Raw genomic sequence first — 27,901 nt, 5'->3', positions numbered from 1 at the left:
TGTTTTGAGTTGTTGTTGTTGTTTTCCCCAGTCTGTTTTCTTTTTGTTGCTAATTCCAATTTTGAATTTTTTTATTGACCTATTCTTAAGCCTAGAGATTTTTTTTCCTCAGCCATGACCAATCTACTAAGGAGCTTATCAAAAACTTCTTTCACTTCTAGTGTTTTTAACTTCTATATTTAAAAACATTCTTTCTTAGACTTTCCATTGCTTACATTACTCATCTTCTTATGTACCTTTTTGCATTAAACTTCTTTACATATTAGTCATAGTTGTTTTACCATAGTCTGATAATTTCAGTGTTCTTGCTATAACTAGGTTTGTTACTGATTCTTATTGTCTCTTCAAACTGTATATATTGCTTTTCCCTGTGCCTTGTAATTTTTTTGCTGAAAGGTGAGCATCATGTATTGGGTGAAATGAATGGCAGTAAATAGACTTTTCATAATGTAGTTTTATGGAGGAAAGGAAGCACACTTTTGTACTTTGATTCATTCTCAGTCTTTTGATAAGCCTGTGCCACTCACTGTGAACTTTATCAGTGCTTCTGTTTGTTTTCCTCCCCCTTAAGTAGGACAGGATGTCTAGAGGAGATGGGGTTATTTTTCATCCATGTGGAAGGCTACAGCAGGCTGGAATTGAGTATTTACCGTCTGCCAGGTTGGTTAGGCTCTGGTAAAATAATTTCTTCTGAGGGCATACCTTGTTAAGAATAATAACATTTTCTTATACATTTCATAATGATTGTGTTGTTACTTTCCCCTGCTGGAAGCACAAGGAGATTTTTCTTCAGTATTCACTATGAGAACCTTCTAAATCTCCTACAGGTAAAACTCAAGAAAAGTGCGGAGGGCCTCCCAAACTAAATCTCCATGGAATTCTTATCTCTCAGGCTAATCAACACTGAGCCTCCAACAATTCATCAATTATAGTTCAGGTTTTTAATCCCCCTTTACTGGTTCTTGCTTAGGTTTCTGCTTATGGGTTTCTCTCCAGTAACTTGTAATTTTCTGTGTTCATCTGCTCTCTCCAGTTTTTATGGAAACAGTTTACATTTTGACTTTACTTCTCTGACAGATTTAAGAGTTGTTGGTTTTTCTAATAGCTGGGAGGTTGATAAATAGCGCAGCATCTGTCAAGGGCTCCCCAGATGCATCACCAACATGGTGGCATTATATGATAATGGCACATACTCATGGCTGGTACAGAGGGAGGAAGCAAGAGACTAAGGAGAGGAGGCAAGGGATGTGGCTCAGTGGTAAAGTATTTGCCTGGCATACTTGAGGCCCTGGGTTTGATCCCAGCATCAAAAAAAAAGAAGAAGAAAGAAAAGAGAGAGAGGTGGTGGTTGGAACTAAGGAGGGGCCAACCTTGTTCCTTTTTTTTTTTTTTTTAACAGTCTTCTTTCACAGCACTAATCCATTTCTGTGAGATTAGTAAATCCAAGAACTCTTCATTCTTATGGCCCAGTCACTTTACATTAGACCCCACCTTTTAACAGTCCCACCACCTTCCAATACCATTACATTGGAGACCAAACTTCCAGCACATGAACCTTTGCAGGACAAACTATATTCAAATCATTGCAGTGTGAGTCTTTTTCTGGATTGTTTTATTTAGTCAACTTTGTTCCCATTCTTTTTCCTAGTACTGTATACTCTCCAGATTACAGTAGTTTTTTATTTTTACTATTTTTTTAATTTTTGCAGTGTCGGGGATTGGACCTGAGGCCTTGCACATGCTATGTGGTTACTCACCACTGAGCCACATCTCCAGCCCTAGATTACAGTAACTTTTTATGTTAGTCTTGAACTTGGTTATTATAAGGACCCCAGTGCTTTATTTTTTTGTTGAAAATTATTTTAGCTATTCTCATTCCTCTGTTTTTCCATATAGAATTTAAAATCAGCTTGTTGATTGCTACTAAAACATTGCCTTTATTTTTTATTTTTTTTTATTGTAAACAAATGGGATACATGTTGTTTCTCTGTTTGTAAGCCTATAGATTTTCATTAGAATTGCTTCATACCTATAAATCACTTTGAGAATTGACATCTTAATGATATGAAATAGATCCATGAACATAGTATACTTTCCATTTAGGTCTTTGATTTTTCTTGTCAGTGTTTTGTACTTTTCAGCATACAAATGTATATATTTCATCAAACTCATTCCTAAGTATTTCATGGTTTGATGGTACTATTTTAATGGTGCTAGTTTTAAAAAGTGTCACCTTCCAGGTGCCCACTGCTTTTGTAGAGAAAGATGCTTGATTCTTGTACATTAACTTTGCAACCTGTGAATTTGCCTGACTCACTTTTTTTGGTGGGGAAAGGGGTACTGGGGATTTAACCCAGGGTTGCTTCACTACTGAACTACATCCCCAGCCCTTTTTATTTATTTTATTTATTTGTTTTTTATTTTGAGACAGGATCTTGCTAAGTTGCCTAGGGCTACCCTAAGTTGCTGAGGCTAGTCTTGAACTTGAGATTCTCTTGTCTTAGTCTCCTGAGTCTCTGGGATTACAGGCATTCACCAACATGCCTGTTCTCACTTATTTTTTTTTTTTTTCTAATAGTTTTTTAGTAGATACCTTAAATTTTTCTACAAAGAGAATCATAATATCTGACTGCATGAATCTGTTCTAGTTGTTAAACTTCTCTGGGCCTATTTTTCTGCCTGATTTATGAACTTGCGAGAATGTTACCAAGTTAGAGTGCAATAAGCCCTGACCTCTAAGGGCATTTGGAATAAATTAGGCAAACTCTCTTTGTTTCTAAAATATGTAAAAGCTCTTTGTTTGGGGGGTCATTTTATCACCGTGCTATATATTTTTTTCCTGTGTGCTTCCCACCCCCACCCCTGGTACCAGGGATTAAACCCAGTGTTCCTCTATCACTGAGCTATATCACTACCCCCTTTTAATTTTTATTTTGAGACAAGGTCTCATTAAGTTTCTGAGGCCAGCCTCAAATTTAGCATCTTTAGCTGGAATCATGGGCTTGTACTCCTGCACCTAGTTCCCTATGTACTTAAAAAAGAAAAAAAGGAAACAGAAAAACACATAAACTGAAAAATTCACAAATTATGTGTACAGTTTAGTGAATTATCACCAAATTGAATTTATCACACTAGAGGTTCTTAATTTGTAAGTTTTATTTGTGATTATTTATATAAATGAAAAAACTAGAAGGTAATTCTCTAGAATAGGTATTGCCTTCTGCTAAAGCACTTTTTTTAAGTCTAATAATCATCAATGTCAAATTAGACTTTTCATAGTGATGGCTAAAATTTTAACTGAATCATGTTTATTCCCAACATGTCTTAAATGTCTATATACTTGATATCCCTCTTTTTCTTTGGGGATTGAATCCAGAGGTGCATAACCACTGAGCCACATCCCCAGCCCTTTTTATATTTTATTTTGAGACAGGGTCTCATTAAGTTACTTAGGTCCTTGTTAAGTTACTGAAGCTGGCTTCGAACTCACAATCCTTCTCCCTCAGCCTCCCAAGTTGTTGGGATTACAGGCAGGAGCCACTGTTCCTGGCTTCTCTGGGCTTTCAACTTTTGAATACCTAATCACCAAGTGGCCAGCAGTGTGACTTTATTATTTCTGTCAAAAAAAAAAAAAACCCAGTTGTTTCATTTCGCCATATCTCCATCACATTATTTCAGTCACTTTTAATTTGATTGATTGAAGCAGGAAAAGTGGTAAGAAAAGAGAATAGTAGAAAATAAGAATTTAGTAATATGGGATACCAATAAATGTTATTTTACATCTTTGTAAATTGGGATTCACAACATTTTTTTTTTTTACTTCCTTTTTGTTATAAAACTGTACAGCTATTCCTTTTGCCATCAACTTTGCAGTAGCTCCCACTAGTGTGGGCTGGTGTTTTTTTTTTTTTTTCTGGCTTATTAATGCCATTCTGGGCCATAACTTGCTTGGGCCAGTGAAATGTTAGTGAACAGAGTTCTTAAATATGCATTTCTGATTTGACTTAGCCTCCTCAGTTTCTCTGATCCGCCATGAGAATAGCATGCCCCATGTATTCATTTTTCCCTGTAGTGGATGGGCCCAGTATTAAAGACACATTGGTGTGGATTTGAACCTGACCATATCCTGGTAACTAGCTCAGTTCTCTGGAGCACAGCCTAGACCAGCCGATCCACAGTCTACAGATTCATGAACATAACACAAATATGTTGTAAGCCACTGAGATTTTGAGGTTCCTAATTATCTAAAAGAAACTAACTGATGTACAAATTCTGTGAAGTTCATCAGTACTTTTCTTTACTTGAAACATTTTCAGTTTTTTCCTTTTAGCAACAATGAGTTCAAGCACAATTTATAGGACAGAGAAAATGGAAGAAAATGTTTCTAAGCAGAAAAGTAAACTAGGCCAGCCAAATTAGACTAATTGCAATATGAATCCTTAAGGAGTATTACTAGATTCTAAAATTATCAGCTAATTTTTTAACGGCGGAACATTTTAAGTGAAAAATGGCACTTCACTAAGTCAAATACATTCTTCTAGATACATTGCTTTAAAAAAATCAAATGCTGATTTTTCTCAATAAATGACTTCCTCAGGAAATTGCACTACTGGTATGCCTTTTTGTTTGTAAATCTGTAAAATTCTATAATTCTATACAAATTAATCTCAAGTCTTTTTCATGAAAGTCTAAACATTAGGAATCTATCATGAGAGAAACAGATGTGAAAAATAGGTCTAAAAGATAAAATATCCATCTGATCAGAGTTCCAGAAAGAGAAAAGTATAGTTGGAAGAGAATTACTCAATATAGTAAACCGAAAGGCCCAGAGACAAATGAAAAGGAAAAAGTTAGAACCTTTCTGATAAAATGTCTGAAATTCAAGAAAAAAGAATAAATTCTAGGCTTCTCCCAATAGAATTTTGGAAAAAATATAATAGTGTCCTGGACTAAGGTAATGGTGGGAGAAATGGAAAGAATTTAGCAGATTTGAAAAATATTTTGGATTGATAATCTGCAGAAATGCTAATGCATTTGTTGTGAAAGGTTGGGAAAGGAAGAAATTAACCATGGTTTCTAGACTTCTGAATTGAATAAATATATGGTTGGTGATAAATATCTATGTAATTTTTTTTATTGAGATAAAATTTATATACTAGAAAATTTGCCATTTTAAAGTGTACAATTCTGGGACTATAAGTGTGGTACAGTGGGAGAGTGTTTAGCTTGTCTGAAGCCTTGGGTTCCATCCTCAGTACTGTCCACCCCCTGAAATGTAGAATTCAGTGGCTTGTATTACATTTGTAGTGCTGTGCAAACATCACTACTACCTAATTTGTCACCCCAAAAGAACACCCTATACCTATTAAGCAGTTACTCCTATTCCTTTTTCCCCATAAATTGCAAACCACTAGACTCCTTTTTGTCTTCCTCATTTTCTCCATTTTAAACATTTCATATAAATGGTATCATAACAACATAAGGCCATTTTTGTTATTTTCTTCTTTCACTTAGCATTATCTTTTCAAGGTTTTTAATGTTATACCATGAATCAGACCTTCATTCTTTTATAACTAAATAATAATTCCATTGTATAGTCATGCCACATTTTGTTTATCTGTATATCAGTTAATGACAGTTACTCTTCATTAATGGTCAGTTATTCTTTGACCATGTATTCAAGTTTTTGCTTGAATACTTGTTTATATTCCTCTGGGTATATATACAGGAGTAGAAGGGCTGTGTTGTATGATAATTCTATGTTAAATTTTTGGAAAACCATCAAACTATTTTACACAGTAGCTGTACCATCTTATATTCCTTAATCAATGTATGAGCGTTCTAATTTCTCTGCATTTCTCATCATTATCTTTTGTCTCTTAAAATTCATTGCTAGTGGGTATAAGTGGTAGGTCCTTTTGTCTTTGGTTAGCTTTTCTGTAATGATTGTTGATTTTTTTGTTTTTGTAGTATGGGAATTGAATCCAGTGGTGCTGTACTACCAAGTTACATCCCCAGTTCTTTTTATTTTTTATTTTGAGGGTGCCGCTAAGTTGCCTGTGCTGGCCTCAAACTTGCAATCCTACTGCCATGTGCCACCATGCCTGGCTGATTGTTGAGTATCTCTTCATGTGTTTATGGGCCATATTAATGTCTTTTTTGGAGAAATGTCTATCCAAGTTCTTTGCCCATTTTTAAATTGGACTGTTTGCTTTGTTGTTGTTGAGTTGTGAGAATTCTTGATATATTCTGCTTGTTAGATCCTTATCAGATATACAAATATTTTTCTCCCATTCTGAGGGTTTTCTTTTCACTCTCCTCGTAGTATCCTTTGTTGCACAAAAGTGTTTTTTTAATTTCAGTGAAATTCAATTTATCTGTTTTTTCTTGTATTGCTTATGCTTTTGGTGTCATATTGTGTTAATTAGCTTTTCATCACTGTTACAAAATACTTCAGAAAGTCAACTTAAAGAAGGAAAGATTAGGGGCTAGTTTGTGGCTCAGTGGCAGAGCGCTTGCCTGGCGTGCGCGAGGACCTGGGTTTGATTCTCAGCACCCATTTAAATAAATAAAATAAAAGATCCATTGACAACTTAAGAAAACAAAAACTAAATTAAAAAAAAAAAAAAGAGTGTCACAGTAGTTTAAAAAAAAATTAAAAAAGGAAAGATTGATTTTGGCTCATAGTTTCAGAGGTTTCAGTTCATGGTCATTTGACCCAGTTACTTTGGGCCTATAGCAAGGCAGATCATGGCAAGCAATGTATGGAGGAGCAGAGGTGCTCAGCTCATGGTAGCCAGGGAGAGAGGGAAAGGAGAAAGGACAGAGACAAAGTAGATCCTTCAAAGGAATGCCCCTGTCTCCAGTGACCTACTTCCTCTAACTAGGCCCACCTCTTAAAGTTTCTTCCACCTCCCAGTATCGTCACCAGCTGGGGACCAAGACTTTAACATATGGGCCTGTGCCTGTGAGGGGTATTCCTGATCCAAACTATAACACATATCTAAGAATCCACAATCTATTTTTTGATACTCCACTCATCATTCTAATGTTTTCTCCTGATGTATCTTTCAGTTTACTAATTTCCCTATCTTCTATGCCTAATTTTCTTTCAAGTTCATCTATTAAGTTTTAATTTCATAATTCTAATTCTGTTAAAATTCTAAACCTTAATTTTCTAAACATATTAAGCATACTACTTCAACTTCTGTGTCTCATTGTTCCTTACTTTGTATTTCTAGTTAGACTATTTCTTGATTATATGACTTTTCTGATTTGCTTTGTTCATGTTATTTTAGCTGTTATTGTTAATTAAGGACTAGATATTACATATGATAAACTGTATTGATACTTTGAGACCTAGAATGTTGTTATTGTACTCCAAGAAGATTTATGCTTGTTTTCTGGTGGGCCCTAGCAATTCAGGATTACCTTCAGCATTTGATTTTGTAGGAGAAATTTGTAGTTGACCCTGCGAAGACTAGTCTAGATTTAGTTCATATTTACTCCTTTGAATTTTCAGTGAAATTGTTTACCAACTCCCCTCTCCACACCTTAGTGAGCCCTGGACTCTTTTAATAGTTTGTTCTGCTAGCACCATAAAAACTATCAATATCTTGTTAGCCTTTCTAATGCCTCTAAGTAAAAAGTAGCCCAATTGCTGGAATTTCAGTCTTTTCCTTGCAGTTCTTTATCATGCTGTTAATTCTCCACTGACTTCAGGAAGATTTTAAAAGTGTATCTTTCTAGGGTTCTTAGGGAAAAGGTGGTTTGAAGTATGTAATCCACTATCACCAGGAGTGGAAGTCAACAGCATATAATTACTTTTTTTTTTTTTTTTTAATGAAAGAGCAGATTAAAAGATCACCATTTAATAATGTCAGTCTTATCCACTGTATTTTTATGTAGTTTTTTAGGGAAGGGAACAAAGAAATAAAGTTACAGTGATTCTACTAACAATTGCACATTGATAAGCAGGCTCATATCTTCTTTCATGTTCTATCAGGAGAAAATGTAAGAACACAGCTCTAATTTTAACACTTACTTTGTTGTACTCTTTCCTTACATGACTGTATCTTTCCTGAGGCAGTGAGCCCCTTTCAATGAGGAACCCTGTTTTATTCATCTTCAATTTCCTAGAGGTAGACCTGGAGTTGAATATGCAGTAAATGTACAAATGAATGTATGTATTTAAAAAAATGCCTTATTGGTTTTTCACAGTGAAAATCAATGTCAGTATATATGCTGTTCTGTATCACCTTAAAAGATATATTTTAATAGGGAAGTAAGAATCTTTTCATACCAACTCTTTTTTTCCATCCTTTTCTATTAACAGGTGGCATCTCCACAGAAAGCGACTGTGCTTTTGAGCCAGACTATGCTGTTCCACCACTTCCAGTGAGTGAAGGTATGCAGCACATTCGGATTATGGAGGGCATGTCTCGCTCTCTTCCATCCTCCCCCTTACTCACACATCAGTCTATCAGTGTTCGGCTCCAACCTGTGAAGAAGTTAACTGGTAAGGACTTTACCTGAATTTAGTATGTTTATCAGGAAACATAACAATATGGAATTTGAGGTCAGATTAGATGTGTTTATGTACATCTTTAGATTTTTCCTCTTTGGCCTTCCTAATGTCATAGACTCTTCGAGAGTGGAGTTCCTACTGATTTTTTATTTAGGGAATTAGAACATTACTCTGACAGATTGATGTATTTATTTTCTAAGTGACCCATCTGTTGTGGACATATTTTCCTAGGTTTTCAGGAAGTTTCCAGTTTTGCCAGAATACACTGTTGTTCTAATTTCATTTATCAGCTTGTTCACGTCAGATTAACAGATGGAGATATTGTAATTTTAGAATAATAAGATCTTAATAGTTCAGCAAAGGTATATCAGTCATATTTTTGTTTGAAATCATCATTTGTATATTTCATCTCTACTTTTAAAAGCTGATTTAAATATTTCCCTCTCTGTTAGGACCTTAATATAAGTTCTTGGGATATTTACTATAATTCATAAGTTGTCAATTGCACTGACTTTATTTTTATTTATTTTTTAATAAGAGAAAAATGTTTTTAATCATATGCATATGCATAGGAATCCCACAAAATATGAGACTTGAAGAAGGGTCAGGTAACTGAAGTTTTTATAGTATCCTTACCTACAGAAAGGACTAGGAATTTATGGCTTCTGCGGGGACGTGGGTAAGACAAATTTTGCCAGAGTCGGGAAGGGGGAAAGAATTGTTTGGTGAATAAATATTGTCTTGTTATTGCCCTGGCTTTAATATCATCTCATAATACATATTGCTTGTTAAGATCAAGTCATTAGGTGTGAAACGGGATTTCTATTAAGTGAACATTTGTCCTCTTAAGTTTTTCTGGGAAGAAAATTTTAAGATATAGTTGAATACTTATATAAACATATAAGTATGTAAACCTGGGTCACTTCATTAGATTTCTTCTAACACTATTGATTGTTGATATTCTTGATGGCAGTCAGTTGATCAGTATTGATGGATTATAAGTGTTGGTAGGCATGAAATTAAGGATATATTGAATGTTTTCTGTGCACCTGGTGTTGAGCTAGACCAAAGGGAGGTTTGGTCATCATATGACAATTCAAAAGAAAATAAAAGGAGGGAAAATGGAAGTTTTAGATTCTTCTAAGTGGAATTAAGCGTCTACTATTTGTGATTTTTGCCAAAATAATAGTATTTCTTTATTCCGTAGTTTTACAAAACATTGTTTTACCTCTTTACATTGCATATTATATTATAGAACACCCAAATCTGATAGCTGTCATGTGATGTGCTTTATTTTATAATACACATTGAAAGAAATGACAAGTTCAGTTTTCTTGTAGAAGTGAGCTGGATTGCCTGAGGACTTGAAGGTTCTACTTCCTATTCCACTACCTATCCCAATTTGAACTTTAACTTAAATAGGCAACATTTATTAAAAGAGAAATGCATTTAATAATAAAATCAATAACATGCCTAATTTCACAGAGCTTATATAGTAAAGCAGTAAGAAGGGGCACAATTAAAGACACATGAAATGTTGAGTTTTAAATTTACAGTGCTTAAAGTGTGTGGAATCTAATAGTTTACTTACTGATGACTGTCAAAGACTTAAAAATTTAAAGATTGAGAGTGCACTTAAATTTTTTTGAATTAGAGAATCTGTTTCCTAAAAGAAGACACTATGAAAATGTTTTTGTAGCCACTTTCCTCCCAAGTAAAGCAGATGATAAGAATTTTGCAGTTTAACCTGTAATAAATGAAATTACTTTCAAATTTAAAACCATTAATAGATTATTAATCAGTAATTATTCCTTTCCTATTATTCCTTTCCTATTTGTTGTAAATAAATAAATAGAAAGTCAAACGGTGAAAGATTAGCTGGTCATAAAGACATATCCTCCAAGAATGGTTCTTATTTATCAAAATGCACTAATTTGATGAGACCATTAGGGCTATACTGATTATTCCATTTCCACTAATATTTGATCTTCCATTTCTAGTACATGTAAGGAGGTTTGGTCATTATTCTTCAGTGTTTTTTAATCATTCAACAAATATGTATTTAGAGCCCACTATATACTAGGCACTGCTCTAGATATAACAGACTAGGTGAAGGAGACATTTAAGAGCCCTGTTTATATGTATTATACATTTTTTATATTTCAATTGGGAGGGGGACTGATAAACACATAGCCAATAAATAAATACTTTAATTTTAGATAGTGACAAATATTTTGAAGTTATAAATAGGGAGTGGGATAGAGACTAGGGTGGAGGCAAGGTTTCTTTCTATGGAGTAGTCAGAATTAGAGGAGGAGATATTTGAGCTGAGGTCTGAATTTAAAAAGAGACAGCCATAAGAAGATCTGGGATCTGAGTTTTCCAGGTCAAAATCCTAAAGCAGAAATGAGTTTGGCATGTCCAAAAACTGGAAAGAGGGCAGGTGTGGCTGCCAGAATAGTCAGAGGGGAGAGTAGTAGGAAAAGAGTTGAACAGGTACTTAAAAGTGAGTTTTTAGGGTCTTGGTAAGGAGCCTACTTTGATTGTAGGATTTTAAGTAGAGGAGAATGGGAAGTAAGATGATTTGATTTACTTTGTAATTATAGAGATTGCAGTAGAAAGGACCAGAATATCCCATGTTCATTAACCTTAGATATGTTTTCCTGATCTTTTAAATGTCATTATCTATACTTTCAGCAAGATGTATACTTATGTTTTCATCTTAAATGATATTTTTAATTTCTTTTGATACTGGGGATTGAATTTAGGACGATTTACCACTGAGCTACATCCCTAGCCCCTTTTTATATTTTTCTTTTGAGACAGGGTCTCACTAAGTTGCTTAGGCCTTAACTAAATTCCTGAGTTTGACCTCAAATGTGTGAGCCTCCTGCCTCCCAAGTTGCTGGGATTATAGGCATGAACCACTGCGTTAGGCCTATACTTCTTATGTAACCTTTGTACTCCTTAACATTTTAATCTTTGTCCTTCAACATAGGTATATATGAAGACCCATCTGCAGAAATAAGTCATTTTCAAATACTTAGACTTATCTGTATGGAGGGAGTGAAAACAGGGAAAGGCCTGCTCAAGAATTGACAAGTAATTTGGAACTTGAAAGCTAATTTTAAAATGTATGACTTCACTCTATTCACTACAAAGACAAGTTAATACAGTAAAAGTGGTTAAGAGAGATACAAACCATGTGGTCAGACTGTTTGAGTTTGTATTCTAGCTTTGAGTTAGCTACTTTATTGCTGTTTATTTCTATTTCTTCATCTAAAAATGGGGATAACAATAATATGACCTAAAGAAAGTTTTATCATTCTTATGGTGATCACATTGTTTAATACTTGCTTAAAACTGCATTTGGAACTTTATCAGATGAAACTTTAAAACTTTACATTTTTTTAAAATCATATTTTTAAATGATGAATAGAAAAAATAATTGTATTTTTCATTGGAATGCATACTGTGTGGCATATACTTATTAGCTCATATACTCTTCACATGAATCTCCAGTTTGTAGGTAAGTAAATCATAGAGATAAATGTCGCTCTTAGGAAAATGTGCTGAAGATAATTTTAACCAGTGAGAAGTTTAAAGAGGTTAGATTCCCCTTCTGGGCATCTGGTATATCAGTTATAGTTTTCTGGGCATCTGGTATATCAGTATATAGTTTTCTTTGTTCCAAGTAACAGAACATGTAGCTAAATAGCTTAAACAGTAAAGCCAAACGAGACCTATTTGCTGGGTAGCCTTCAAGGTTCACTTAGTTTATTTGGGTATTGCTGTGCTTTGGGGAGACATGGAAGAAAGTGTACAGACACTGTTGATATTTTCGGTTGTTGATGGGCCTTTGTTTTATTCATTTAGTTACATGTGGTGCTGAGAATTGAAGCCAGTGCCTCACATATGCTAGGCAAAGCACTCGACCACTGAACCACAACCCCAGCCCAGCATTTCTTAATATACAGATAATAAACAATGCCAATAGCTAATTCATTCAACATTTAATTTGTTACTTTCCTGTCGTAATGCACATAAACCTAGACACAGCAATTTCATTGCGAAGAGATTATTTTATAAATGAACAAGTTTAAAAATGTGTGTATGTGTATATACAGAATTGTTTATGTGGCCAAAACTGAAAAAATGTAATCAATAATAATAGGAATCCATGTGTATTGTAAATTGATGCATATAAACATATGCACACACACACATTTGGTGGCAGTATAGAGATACTACTCAGAAGGGAAAAGGATGACCTATATTTAGCTGTATAACCTTTTTTAATATTTTAATTTTTACTGTGTAAAATCCAAAATCTCATGTCACGTAACAGATATTCTAACTTTGTAATACTGCTGAAATTTGCTTAAAGTCTCTCTACTTCAGTTCCCTTGTTTCTAATAATAATAATAGTATATACTTCATAGAACCAATAAGAGAATTAGATGAGTTAGTACATATAAAAGACAGTGTTTGACCTAGAGTAAGTAGTCAAAATGTTCCGTCTAGTTATAGGTCCTAAGTAGATTTGGGGATTGAGTGAGTTTCTGTCAGCTATGTCAAATATGTGTTCTGAGCTGTTGGATGGTGGCCTTCAAGTAACTTAAGTTTCTTGAAGAACTTAAGTCCCTTAAGAGAAAGTCCTTCTACTTTTCTGAGGAATAAGCTTTAAATACTAATATCAGATAGATTATTGTCTAATCTCTGGGTAAAAAATGTATTTAGCCTAATCTTTATAGAGTATTTGATGCCAGTGGATTGGAAGGAAAATGTGGAATTCAATTTGGATGGTAAATAAGTCACAATAACTGATTTGATCATGCTAAGCCTACATAATTCCAGGAGCTAGCTATGGCCAAAATATTGTTTTTGTCATAAATCAAATGGAAACATTATTTATTTCAGAGACATCCAGGAAGAATCACTGTAAAACTCATTTGCCATTAAAAAGGACCTATATATAGTTTATTCTACCTGAACTGATACATGTTAGTATACCCATGATGTGTTAATATTTTTTCCATACTTTATAATTTTTGCAAATATATTGGAGTTCAAGATATTCTATTATGTAGGGGGAAAAAACAGGATTATTATGAAGATTTCCTAACATACAACCTAACATATAAGAAGCTTTGACTAAATGTTACTTTTTTTCTCGTTTTTAATCTTGGTTAAAATAGAAACATAGTCTTGTTTTATATACATCCCAAGAAAAATATTTTTATTCTGTTTAGATATACATGACAGTCAAGTGTATTTTGATGTATTATATATACATGGAGTATAACATCCTAATTAGGATCCCATTCTTGTGGTTGTACATGATGTGGAGTTTCACTGGTTGTGTATTCATATATGAACATAGAAAAGTTATGTTCAATACATTCTACTATCTTTCCTTGTTGGGGTCTTTAGCCCCCTTGCCCTTCTCGACCAGTGACAAGGGAAGGGAGCACTCCCCAACAAGGCCAGACCGGGAAAGGTAGGGCCAACTGATTGCCTGCACCCATCCCTCTGGGCAGAGGACAGACACGTCAGGGAGACCAGTCACAGCAGGAACTCATTTATTGAGGAAGTCACACAGCTTTTACATAGGGTGAAGGCTAGGCGGGAACCAATCAGCTTAAAGGTCAGCAAGGCATGGGTGGTTCATACAAGCGAGAGCCCCATAGGACTATATGGCAACCACGAGCTGATCATGTATGCGGAACTGTTGTTAACCAATCCCTGACGGTGGTCCGATTTATCTCATTAATTTTCGAAACCACCTTTGAGGTCTTGATCTTGCTCACCCTCCAGGAAGTAAGGAGTCAACCTGAGTTAGTTAACATGTCATTAGTCCCAGCATTTCCTAATCCCATATCCCCTTCCTTTCCTTCATTCCTCTGTCTAATCCAATGAAATTCTTCCCCCCCCCACCCTTATTGTATGTTAGCATCCACATATCAGAGAGAACATATGGCCTTTGGATTTTGGGGACTGTCTTATTTCACTACACGTGATAGTCTCCAATTCTATCCATTTACTATCAATGCCATAATTTCATTCTTCTTTAAGGCTGAATAATATTCCATTGTTTATATATACCACATTTTCCTTCTCTATTCATCTGTTAAAGGGCACCTAGGTTGGTTCCATAGTTTTGTTATTGTGAATTGAGCTGCTATAAACACTGATGTGGCTGTGTCACAGTAGTATGCTGATTATAAATCCTTTGGGTATATACTAGGGAGTGGGATAACTGGGTCAAATGGTGGTTCCATTCCTAGTTTTCTGAGGAATTTCTATACTGCTTTTCAGAGTGGTTGCATGTATTTGCAGTCCCACCAGCAATGTCTAAGTGTACTTTTCCCCCTACATCTTTGCCAACATTTATTGTTACTTGTATTCTTGATAATTGACATTCTGACTGGAGAGAGATAGAATCTCAAGAAAATTACTGAAGAGCAAATTAATAAAGGGCCTATGTATAGTATTAGTTTACATAATCTGATTATTTGGGTGTATTATTTACATAATAGTAAATATCTTATAAATTTAGGAAAAGCTTTGGAATGCAAGATGTTTTATAGTGAATTTTATTAGATTAAAAAATGTATGACTAGGGATGTAGGCCAGTAATAGAGTGCTTGCCTAGCATGTATGAGGCTCTGAGTTGGATCCCCAGTACCACACATGTGCATACATACACACATACACACACCATGGATGAGTATGGCAGTCTAAGCTCCATCATTGCTGTTAGGTAACATATTTTCATAACTTGCTGGGTGTGGTGGCTCGTGTCTGTCATCCCAGCGTCTCAGTAGGATAAGGCAGGAGAATTCCAGGTTCAAAGCCAGTCTTTGCAACCTAGAAGGGTCCTGAGCAATTTGGCAAGACCCTGTCTTGAAATAAAACTGAAAGGGCAGGGTTTGTGGCTCAGTGGTTAAGTTGCCCCTAGGTCCAATCCCTGGTAGAATGAAAGAAAAGAAAGAAAGAAAAAGAGGGGGAGGGGGAGGGAGGGAGGGAGAAAGGAAGGAAAAGGGGGGGGGGAGAAAATACATGGAAAACATTTTAATGAAAACAAAAGAAAAAAGAAAAAAAGGGAAAAAAATGTAAAAAGAAATATCTATGAAGACTTTTAAAATCTTTGAAATAATAGAATTAAATTGGTATGTCTGCACCTCATTCAGTTACTGTTTCTAATTCAGTTTCCAAGTATTCTATTTTAGACTATTTATAGGTTAAAGATTAGGCTGTTTGTAAACTACAAGATTAATTCAGTAGTAGGAACACAGTAAAGAAATTAAATTTACAGAGGTTATTTCCATTGTCTTCCAGACCAAAAGTAGAGAATTTTAGGGAGTTGTAAATTAATTATAAGTAATTTTAATTACTATGAGTCAGCATTGTTAAAACAAATGGAGCTGGGCCGTTAAGTGATAAGGCTGGACTTTTTCAGTAATTATTTTAATAGGGGAAAGAGACCTTAGTATATAGAACTGGGCTCAATTCCAAGTATGATAAAGAATGCTGGGAGTTTATAGCCAAGGAGCAGAGTGGGGAATGGAAGAGGAATCGGTGTGGATAGAAAATTAGGAAAGGGTATCCAGGTCAGGAGGATTTTCAGGGCATTCAGATATCAAGGATTTTTTTTTAATTAAAATATTTTTTTTACAGACACACTTTGATTCATTGTACAAAAATGGGGTACAACTTTTCATTTCTATGGAACCAAGTTACCAAAATTCTTGCCACAATTGTTCTAGGCAGGCCAGGGACTAGGGCTAGTTGAAAAGAGGACTTAGAAGAGTTTGCTCCAGAAGAGAGTCTTTGCCTCTATACATTTTTGAGCTCCTCAATACCAACAAATTATCAGATAACCCTTTCATAATGTTTTCACACACTAGATTTTGCAACATAATGAAATCTGTTCTTTCTAGATTTTTGTTGGATTTTAACTTAAAAGTTTGTAGGCAAGAAAATGATTTTCTGATTTTTTTCATGTTTGAATGGAAGTTGCTTGTACACAGTGGAAGTATTATTTATAGTATTAGCGTATTTATTTATAGTCAAATTATTTATGGCAGCTGTAGAATCACTCTGTGTATTCCACTGAAATATATTCTACCTCTGTTTGACCACTGCTAGGGAAAATTTTCCCAAAAATGCCAAAATGAAACTTGATGGAAAAAGTCAAAATAATGTCATTTACTTTTCTTTTTAATGTAGTGGTTTCAGTTCTTTTAGGTTATATGATGTGTGAGGTTATGGTGAAAATTGAAAATAAAGAAAAGGAAATAATAAGATAGAAAAACTTAAGTCAAGATTAAGTCAGTCGCCATATGAAATATGGATGATGGCAGCTTCCCTTAAAAAGACAGAAATTATCAAAATGCAGATACAGAAAGACAAAAAACAGAAAGCATTTCTAGTGATATGTTATTTATAATGAATACTCATAAAACAAAATGAGAGAAACTTACAAATAAAGGAATGGAAAATATGTACCAGACAAATATAAAGGATAGCATTATTTGTAATGATATCAAGTAAAATAAAAATAAATGTAAGAAATAACTAGGGCCAAAAGTATTTAATATTTTCCATAGGTACAATTCATGAAATAGATATCAACAGTCATTGCTATTTCAATATTAAAAATGACATCAAAATATGTAAAGCAACCCAAGAAAAAAGAAAATACACAGTCCCATCAAAACTTATAGATGTATTCATAATAGCTGAAAAGTGAAAGCAGCTTGAATGTTCATCAGCTGATAAATGGACAAATAAAATGTAGTTTAACCATATTATTTGACAATAAATATAAATGATTTGGACTGTAGTTGAGGCTCAGTGGTAGAGCACTTGCTTGGTTGGCATGTGTGAAGCCCTGGGTTTGATCCTCAGCCCCACGTATAAATAAAATAAAAGATCCATTGACAACTAAAAATATTTTTAAAAACTAAATAAATGATTTACTGATGTATGCTACAACATGGACAAACCTTGAAAATGTGCTAAGTGAAAGAGGCCATTCACAAAATACCACTGTTGTGAAATTCCAGCTGTGTGAAATATGCAGAATAGGCAACTCTGCAGAGACAGAACATTAACTAATGATTGCCTAGTAAAGAGGGAGGAGTATGGGGAGTTATTGCTAAGGGAGTGGGATTTCATTTGGGGTGATGAAAATGTTATTAATTTAAGATTATGGTAATATTTGCACAACTGAATATACTAAATTCACTGACTTTGAATACTTTAAATGGTTGAATCTTATGGTATATGAACTATATCTCAGTAAAGATGTTTTTTAAAAAAAGCAAAACTATGTGTGGCAAACTGTTAAAAATAAAAGGTAAAGTTAATGAATTTATATTTAGGGCACATTTTATGCCTCACAAAATTAGGAGCTCAATGACATAGAGAATATGGAGAATTTGAATAATGCAGTTAATTCAGGTTAAGTGCAGAACCTTATGTTAAAAAAACAAACAATCATATATTCTTTTCATCAGTGTGAACTATTTATAAAAAATGATATGTTTAGTAAAAGAAATCTATGTAGTATGCATTTTTTTCATTGAAAATTAAAATAGACTAGCAAAAAGATAGGTGGTAATTATTTTTCTACTTCTAAATGTTTAAGGAGTTTTAAAATAACTTTTAACCAAAATAAAAACCAAAATTACAACAAAAAGTAGTAAGTTAATGTATTATGTATTAAAGCTTATGAGATGCAAAATGATACTGTGAAAAAATTATTAACCTAAATGCTTTTATTTGAAAATATTCTGAAATATTTTTAATATTTTTAAATATTTTTTAATTCTGAAATAATTTTTCATAAGAAAATAAGTTTTGAAAATCAATCATTTTCTCAAAGACTTAAAAGAAGGAAGAGTAAACACAAAAGTTTGCAGTAAAATTAAAACAAATGAATAAAACTAAACAAAAAATAATGTTTAATCAATGACTATTTCTTTGATAAAGCTAAGAGAAGAATCTTAAGAGGAATGATCAAAGTGAAAAAGAGGGAGAAATAAGAGAGAGAAACAGAACATAAAGCACAATGAATTAACCACTAGTAGTAATTTCTTTATTATAAGAGAATATAGTACACAGCTTTATAGCAATCTCAGATAAACTGGATGGAATGGAAGAAAGTAAACTGTAAAATTGACACAAGAAAACTTAAAACTACAACTACCCTTGTAACCACAGAAATCAAAGATCCCTAGAGTCAGTAGCCCAGGCGACTTTGTGTTATTTTAACTAAACTTTTAAGTAATAATGATAATAATAGTAGTAGTTATAGATAATGTTTATTGAGCTATTACTGCATTCCAGACAGTAGTAGGTGCTTTACATATGTGAATAAATTCAATCTTCACAGCACTCTTAAGTGGATAGTCAATAGCAACTTCTTTGTGAGTACTTTCAATGATGGTGAGCTTTCTCCTTTGTAACAGAGCCTGATTTTTTTAAACAGCTTTAACCATTGTTTTTCTAATTTACATGGGTAAAATGTGCTGCTGCTACCCATTAGTCCTCAGTTGCTGCTGCAACCCATTAGTCCTGTTATGCCTTTAGGAACCACATAACATAAATTAATTTCATCCTTCACTTGGCAATCCTGTATATTTTGGAAAGCAGCCATCATGTCTGATTTTTCTCAAGTTTTAGAGATTTCATAAAAGGCCAGTCTAATGTAACAATGTTGCAACTATGTTAGTCCCTCATCTTCTAGTCCAGTAACAATATCAAAATGAACATAAGATTACTTTAGAATTACTTTGTCTTGTAACCACTTATCAACTCTTAGCATTTTTCCTTTTGCAAAGGCTTCATATTAATATCCATATTTTTGCCACCCTTTAGTTCTGTAGCCCTCTGGGTTTCCTGTATGGTTTTACAGAGACTCCTTTTAGTAGTTTCATGTTCATTTCTTTGTGCTCTTTTAGAACTCTGAAGTATAAATTGTGTGGGCCTGTGTTCTGATGATGTGTTTTTTAACTCATTTTTCTCATAAATTATACTTCAGTGACCTCTTTTTTTTTTTTTTTTTGTGGTGCTGGGGATCGAACCCAGGGCCTTATGCTTACAAGGCAAGCACTCTACCAACTGAGCTATCTCCCCAGCCCTCTTCAGTGACCTCTTAATGATGTTTATTTTATTCTTTTTAACCTAAATAAAATTTTCCTTAATGGAGAACATTAAAGCAAAATAGGGATTGGTCTTAGTCTGTTTGTGCTGCTATAATAGAATAAAACTGGGTAATTTATTTGTAAAGAACAGAACTTTATTGTCTCATAGTTCGGGAGGCTGGGAGGTCCAAAATCAAGGCACTGACTGGTTTATCTTTCTGGTGAAGGCTGCTCTTTGCTTCCAAGATGGTGCCTTGTTACTGTCTTCTCTGGAAGGAACACTATGTCCTCACATGGTGGAAAATGAGAGGGCAAGAGAGCCAAATATTGTGTGGAGTCTCTAATAAGGGCCTTAATCATACCCACAATGGAAGGAGTCCCCATTACCTAATCACCTCTTAAAGGCCCCACCTCTTAATATCATCACATTGGCCATTACATTTTAACACCTGATTTTTGGAAGGGACACATTCAAACCATAGTGATTATCAACCTGAATAATAATCAGAGAAAGATTCTCTAATGATTAGTTAAATTTGGGAATAACATTACAATGGGATTATACTTACCATAGTAAGTTATGAGCATATTCAAAGTAGTTGAGTGAAGGGGAAGTTTTAAAGGTAAAAATGAGGAAGGTTACATTAGAACTTTTGAAACAATAATTCATGTCCACAAGGATTAATGACAAGGGTGGTGCCAATATGAAGTTGAAAGAATAGTTGTTGGGATTATGTCCTTAAAGAAGGATATTTCATGTAAGGTTGTGGTTCTGTTAGTCTTTTGTGACAGTTACTGACTGTCAGGCAATCATGGGTAAGAACTCTCCCTTCAAAATGTTATGGCTTTATTTACTTTTTGTTATTAAGATTGACAGAACAACTTCATTTTGATTCTGACAACTTTCACTCAAGGTTTGAGTAATTGTTCTATGTCTTTCACTTGGAGCAGGATATTGTTGAGTATGGTAGACTTTGGAGTCAAATGTACTTGGGTGCAGGCCCTGACTCTGCCACTTACTTTTTAAATTATTTAATTAAATTTATTTATTTATTTGTTGGTGGGACTGGGGATTGCACTTGGAGGGTCTCTACCACTGAGCTACATTCCCAGCTCTTTTTATTTTTTTATTTTGATAAAAGCTCTTAAGTTTCCCATTCTGGACTCAAGCTTGTGATCCTGTCTCAGTTTCCCAAATAACTGAGATTATGGGCACGTGCCACCATACCTGACTGACTCTGTCACTTCTCAACTGTATAATCTTGGTCAGATCTTTTGACTACTCTGAGTCTATTTTCTTATCTGTATGATATTGCTATTGTTATTTGTGCTCTACAGAATATCATATGTATTAGGTAAGGTATCATGTGCATTGAGAATTTAGTAAACACTTTAGCTCATAGAAGGTGATTCATCTGTGAAAGTTTATGGAGAGTTACATTATTATCTTTCCCATAAAGTGGGTCAATCCTTTCCTTGTTTGTGTTTTTATTCCAAAAAATTCCTACAGTCCTTTGCTATCTTAGAGTTTTTCTCAATTGGGGCTTTATTCTTCTTTGACTATATAATTAGAGGATTTTTAACTCTTCACATTTGATTATATCTTTCTCCTTTCTTTGTGTATTTCTTTTTTGAACATAAATCTGGTCTAGGGATGTAGCTCAGTGGTAGAGTACCTGCCTAGCATGCATAAGGCTTAGGGTTCAATCCCCAGCACCCCCAAAATACTACTTTAACTTACTACCACTACTTATATTAGTAAAATTCCTGGTATGGCCGTATTTATTTCTTTAGATGCTTCCAGATATTCGTGAATATATATACTCCTTTTTATTTTTAATCAATACTCTCAAGCCATTTTCCCTTTTAAAATTACTGACCATTGACTCATAACTTCTTTTCTCTACAATTTTAAAGGAAATCTGCCTGCCTGAAATCTGAAGTATAGAATTGACTTGGTCCAGCATTCCTTTTGGAGCTGTGGCCAGTGAAGGGTCAAATTAGGGATATCTAGGATCTGAGGTAGAGAAGGCAGTTTGATAAGATACAGTTATCTTCATGACTGGGTGGCAGTCATGAAGTGAAGACCTAAACAGACCCCAAACATTGGGGTTGGATCAGCAGTAATTGCTGGGTGTCACACGAAGTGGGCAGACCTATAAATCTGAGGGAATGTAGGGATAGGCCACAAAGGTCCAGGGAGGCAAGCATTCAGTCTCAAGAAACATGTCTAACAGTGAGGACACACCATAAAACAATATTTGTTTTCAATAGATCTTTATAGAATATCTATACAGTGACTAAGTTAAAGAGTCAAGCAACCTTAGGTTAGAATTCCACACTCATTTATTTGAAAGCTCACTGGCAGGCAGATTAACTCTTTTTGATCTTCTCTTTCTTTGTATGTAAAGTAAAAATAATACTTTAGGTTGAAAGGAATACAAAAATATTTGTAAAGCATTTCTCTCTGTGCCTAGTGTATATTATGACGAATATTTAAGTATGACTTGGCAGTGGCTTTTTTTTTTTTAATAAGCACTTATCTTTAACGCCATTAAGCTTCATAACATTTGATGCCCTAGCTGCATGCAATTCTCAATTTTTAAAAAAAGCCTAAAAGGTAAAATTATATAGACTATTTTGCTTTGCACAGAATTATATCACCTTATTGTAATCAACTAATTTTATTTGAAACTCCAAGTCAATGAAAAATAAATAAATTAATGAACACATTTAAAATCTTTTAAAATGTAAGTCCATGGGAGAAAGTGGGGAGGTGGAACATTAAAAAAGGAATTTTACCAGGTAGAAAAGTTGCCATCTCAATCAAATAATCTCTTGTATCCTTTTTTTAACTGTTGTGCAATGATTCCAAGAAATGGATATCACTTTTAAACATGGGAAATACCATGAAGATTTTAGAAAAAAAAAATTCCCCATTGTCCATGCTACACCTGTGATCTTCCCCCTGAACACTCACTTGGAGCCTGGGTTCAATCCTGGTTTCAAAAAAATAAGAAAAAGAAAAAAAGAAAACTCACTGCAATTTTATGCTACCATTCCTAGGAAGACCTAGTTTTATGCTTTATTGACCTATCCTTTCCTGCTTTCTCCTATGGAATTTGAGCAGTTTAAAAGGTATCAAATACTGAATGTAAGGAGCGATGCTGTCCAATGAGAATGCTTTTCAGTTGCAAAGCATGTAAATATCCACAATTCAAAAGAAATCCATAGTGACTCTTTAAACAGAAAATAAGTTATATTTATATATCTTACAGGATTATATAAAACTGAACAAATAATATATATGTTCATATTATAATAATAAAAATTTTTATAAAACTAAACCATATTTTTTTCTCATAAAAGAAAATTATGGAGCCAACTGTTGTATCCAGTCACTAAGAATAGTAGCACATAGCATGATAGAATGTTCCCTGTCTGATAAGAATTAAAGCACCCGAAGGCAGAGTGTTCCAAAGGACATTTTCATTTCAGCTGACCTTTTTGTTATTATGAATATATCATCCCTATCATGAATGTCAGTCATTATTTCATGTTATTAGCTGAATTTCAAAAAGTTAGAAATATGGTCATTTTGGACTTGTCTAAGTGATATTAGTAGTTTGTTGATGATTTTGTTCAGACAACATAATGAGAGTGTTCTGAGTTATACTAAAGTTGGTTGAACATCCATTCATGTGTTCCTTTTCTGGTTGAAGTCCATATTTTTGTCCTGAAAGCAATTATTTTTTTTAAAAAAGTTATATATACATCTATGTATAAATTTAGTAAAATTTACAAACAAATTAGTTTAATGATGTAATAAGTAAAATGAGAGAAAGATTTGATACTATATCTTATAGCACAATAAGCCCCTTTATGCTCTATTTATCAGTAAAAACATTCTGAAGAAACCACCTAAGAATCTTTTTCAAGTGTTGTATTATAATTTAGAGGTAGCATCACACATTTGGGTCTTAGTTAACATACAGAGTGAAAACTGAGTATGATGAAAATTATCTTCAGAAATCTCTTAAATATCATTCATGGCACTCATTAAACATAAATACCACTTCTCAATATGTCTAGTCCTACCAGTTCATCCTTCAGAGTTGTAATGATCTTACTCTTTTATTGACCACCAATTGAAGTAGTTGGCTTACATGATTTTTAAAATGCATTTTTTCCCCATCCATCCCTTATTCCTTTCTTCCTTTTTCCCCTTGGTGCTAAGGATCAAACCCAGAGCTTCACACTCACTAGTCAAGAGAGTTCTACCACTGAGCATTTTTCTTTCTCTTCCCTCTTAATCATCATCCTACTGTTGCAAGTAGAAGTCCTGATCTAGAGCTATTCATAGGAAAGGCACAAACCCACATAGAAATCTGGCCAGTACTTGAATTGCCATAACAAGTAGGACAGATATTTTCTTCTGTGAGAATAGAGAATTCACATATTCCTCTCATGATAAGAATTATCCTGCCTTTGGGCACTAAAGCATTTATCAGTGCTGACTACTCTTTATAGAAAGCTTATAATGGGTGAAGACTGGAAGAATAAAAACAAAACAAAACAAAACAAAAAACCCTTAATCTAAGTTTTAGAATATTTATAAATCAATCATAAGAGAATTAAAAATTAGTAGCCAAGGGAATAGGTTAGCTCCTCAAATCTCTCTCTACCCTTCTTTTAAGTTAAACCTAATTTTCAAACAAAACAAAACCTATATATTTTCTTTTAAAATATCTAACCATGTCCTCATTTCAGTCAGCTCCTACAGAACATAAACAAAATTAAAATAAAGTGGGAAAATTATTTGTTTTTCAAGTCTTCAGTTTTTCAGAATTATTCTGAAATCCATTTAGTGCATGGACTAGATCAGCTCACCTTGATTTGGGGAGTGGGGCTATGAAAAAAAGAAAAAAAAAGAAAAAAAAAAAAAAAAACAACAACTTGTTTTCTTTTTCCTACGACATTGAGTTACTCCTGTTCTCAAAAGTCAGAACTGAAGAGGGTTTTCCTCAAAAATAACTGGGCAAGATAATATTTGATCCTAAAAACTTATTAGATAGAAGAGATTAGATTGTTAAAGAAACAAAGAACTGAGGTATGCTGACCATAAAATTTTTAAATCATAAACATTTGTTTTCATGTTTACCGTACAGTTTCAGTTAGGTGAGAAAACATGGAAAGATTATTTGGAGCAAGTTCATCACTTTGCGTGTTGTTTAGCATTACCTTTCTTTAGAAACTGCTTATACTTCTTTGTTGCCAAGTTACCATTTTCCTAAAGACATTTATAAGTCATGTTGGGCTTTGGAATTATCTTAAATAATCCTGTAACACTGTTCCACAGCATCTCTGTTTACTATAATTGTACAAAGAAGAAGCTACTTGTGGCAAATATGTAAAATATGATGAGAACAAATAGTAAATATCCAGTCAAGCATAAAAACTAGCCTGGAAAACTGTGTAACCTTTCAGACCATTTTCTGTGCCTGTTGATTTCTTCTGAAATGCATTTCTCATTTTTATCTTTGTTATTTTTCTTAATTAGGTATTTAAAGTAAGAGAGCACAGGGTTTTAGAATTTCAAGTTTTTGCATCATATGATTTTATTTTATTCTCTAAATAACTTTAGGAAGAAGGTAGAAAGTGTCACTCATTACCTGTACTTTGCTGATAATCTGAGGGTTGGTGTGTTTAAGTGACTTACCCATGGTTATGTCTGGTAAGTAGTTAAGCTAGTAATACAACAACAGTTAGAAGTCTGGTCCAATGCACATCCTTCCCACTGCATTGCAGTTCTTTTTAGTCACATTTTACTGAGGTTGTTATCATTTATGGAGATTAATGCATCAAAATCTTTGACCAACAAATATATAATTAAACCAGAATTATTATTATTGTGCCACTGCTGCCCATGTAAGAGGACAATGAGGTAAATTTACCCATTTTTTTGCTATATATTTTCTGAATATTTCATTTAATAAACAGTGATGGAAAAGAAACACAAGGATAGGAAATGGGACAAGTTCATGTAGAATTGCCCTATCTAAATAGAGGAAATAATATAGCACCAGTGGTCCATGCTTCAAGAGTCTAATGAAAGATTTTCTTCCTAAATAAGTCATTTTAGAGCTATATCCAGAATAATGCAGAGAGAGCATCATTACAGCAATCCATGCATTGACACCTTCCCTAGCTCCCCCTTCTCCCACGAATTCTTTTAGAAGCTCTCTTGCTAGCCACTGAAAGGAAGAAACTCTTGATTCCTGGCAGGTGAGGAGAAACTGTGACAAGAAAAAGTTCTACAGGCCCAGTGGGGAGAGGCCTTCAGAAGAAGTGTGGGATGCAGAATCATGCAGGGAATTATGCAGAGAATCATGCAGAAATTTATTTGATAATGAATGAAGGTTATGTACATTTTCAGTGAAGTTAGTGGTCTTTTGAATCTTTCTGAATTTAGAGAATAGTATACCTCTCTGAAATTTGTATCATTGTTGATGATGCCGCAGTTTTGGTATATATGATGACTATCATCTGAATGAAAGGTATTTAAATTTTAACACAAGTATTTTAAAATAATTTTCTGCTCTGTCAAATTCTAGACAGTTCCTTAACATACAAGAAAATATCACGGTCTAATTTTAACATTTAACCCAATATATTATGAAGTTACTGCAGGCACACATTAACTTGTTAAAGTATGATTAATCTTTTAAATCCCCTCACTGTATAGTTTTTTTTTAGTGTTTACTTACTATATTTTGCAATATATATTCACACGACTCAGATTCAGAAATTCAAAAGTGTAAAACCTGAGGAGAAATCAGTGAGAGAGAGGAGTTTATAGCTTTAAGGCATAAGGAGCTTAGAGCTTTTTAATATAAATTGTTCCCAGAATCCATGTCACAGCTCCTTATATGGTGCTGCTTTTCCCCTCTTGGTTGCTATGACAACAGCAGCACTGCACCATTCATCAGCTCTGGACCTATGCTGCACTGCTAGCTTTCCGTGTTACTCTGAATGTTAAGAAGAACATCCGTGAATCATTCACTCTGTTAACGCTGCGCCATTAGAAACCTAAGATTCAGTTCTTCCAGCAATTTGCTCTAACAGAAGAGTAAATTAAACTGCGCCACAGGAAAAAAAAAAATTGTATACTTTTTTTTTCCTAATGGAATCATACAATCTGTATTTGCTGCAGTATTCTGAAAAAATAAGCCTCTGTCAAGAAACCTAATGAAAAGAACTCGTCAGTATAATCTTCCTTGAAATCATTAGTTGTTCAAAACAAATACCACAGAGCTTCTCTGGATACAAAAAGAAGCAGGTGATGTTGTTAGGGGTTCTAAGCCCCTTTGGGAGCATCTCTTGGGCATTGGGACCATAATCAACATCTGTTAGAAGAAGTGTCACCTGTAATGCACAGTAAGTTCTGTGAAGGGCTGGCTGAAGATTTGAAGTGTGGATCATTACTGATGTGTCAGGTCCGATAGCAACATAACCAGTAAATAAGCCTGGAAAGGGGGAAAAACTACATAGTATTGATTAATGAGGAAGAAAAATGAAAGGCTGTGAGTATGCTATTTGTGTGTTACATGGATTTTAAGCTAGAAGGCCTACTTTGAGCTTTGTAGAAGAAATGCAGCCTAAGAAAATTTGACACTTCATTTTCAGGGAAGCCATTAAGAAACTGTCATTACACAATTTATTTAATTTTTATTTGTGTTCTTTGTGTATTTATATGTATTGTAAACCTTTAAAATAGTTTCATATATAAAAGGAAGAGAACATTCATTGCAAGGAAAGCTGTTTAATAACTCAGGTTTAAAATGTAAATATGAAGGTCAGATTGCTTTTCTTCTAAGATTATGATTCCAGAATAGACCCTCTACTTCCAATTGAAATATCCTTATAAATAAAATACTTTTTAGAAAAATTACAGTATGTAAACCTAGAATGTTGTAAACATGCTTCCTCAATCAAATCTTTCCTATCTCATTAACTGGAATATTTGCAAATAAATGGATATTCTTGCATAGTTTAAGGATTTTTTAAAAAACTTGACACTGTTCTCTAGTTGTGTTGTGTTTCTGTTTGTTTGTTTTGAGGGGTTCTCTATTTTCCCAAATTCAGGCTAAATTCATAATTTACCTCTTTTACTTGTATTTTCAGATCATTTGGTAATTATCAACTTAAGATATACTGAATA

General features: G+C 33.9%; 1 protein-coding gene across 12 annotated transcripts in view; it reads left to right on the top strand.

The window, feature by feature from the left end:
- TANC2 (tetratricopeptide repeat, ankyrin repeat and coiled-coil containing 2) overlaps positions 1 to 27,901 on the top strand; it is a 554,326-nt gene that overhangs the window by 177,427 nt on the left and 348,998 nt on the right. For 9 of the 12 annotated variants that reach the window (XM_079134940.1, XM_079134931.1, XM_079134935.1 and 6 more), the window contains one exon: positions 8,336 to 8,518. In XM_079134940.1, coding sequence (XP_078991066.1) covers positions 8,336 to 8,518 — 183 coding nt within the window. The remainder of the gene's footprint in view (positions 1 to 8,335; positions 8,519 to 27,901) is intronic. The other 3 variants (XM_079134934.1, XM_079134933.1, XM_079134942.1) reach the window with 1 other exon arrangement.

This window comes from Sciurus vulgaris (assembly GCF_902686455.1).
Source record: "Sciurus vulgaris genome assembly, chromosome: 3".
NCBI classification, from domain to species: Eukaryota; Metazoa; Chordata; class Mammalia; order Rodentia; family Sciuridae; genus Sciurus; species Sciurus vulgaris.
This window is presented reverse-complemented; position numbering and strand designations above follow the sequence as displayed.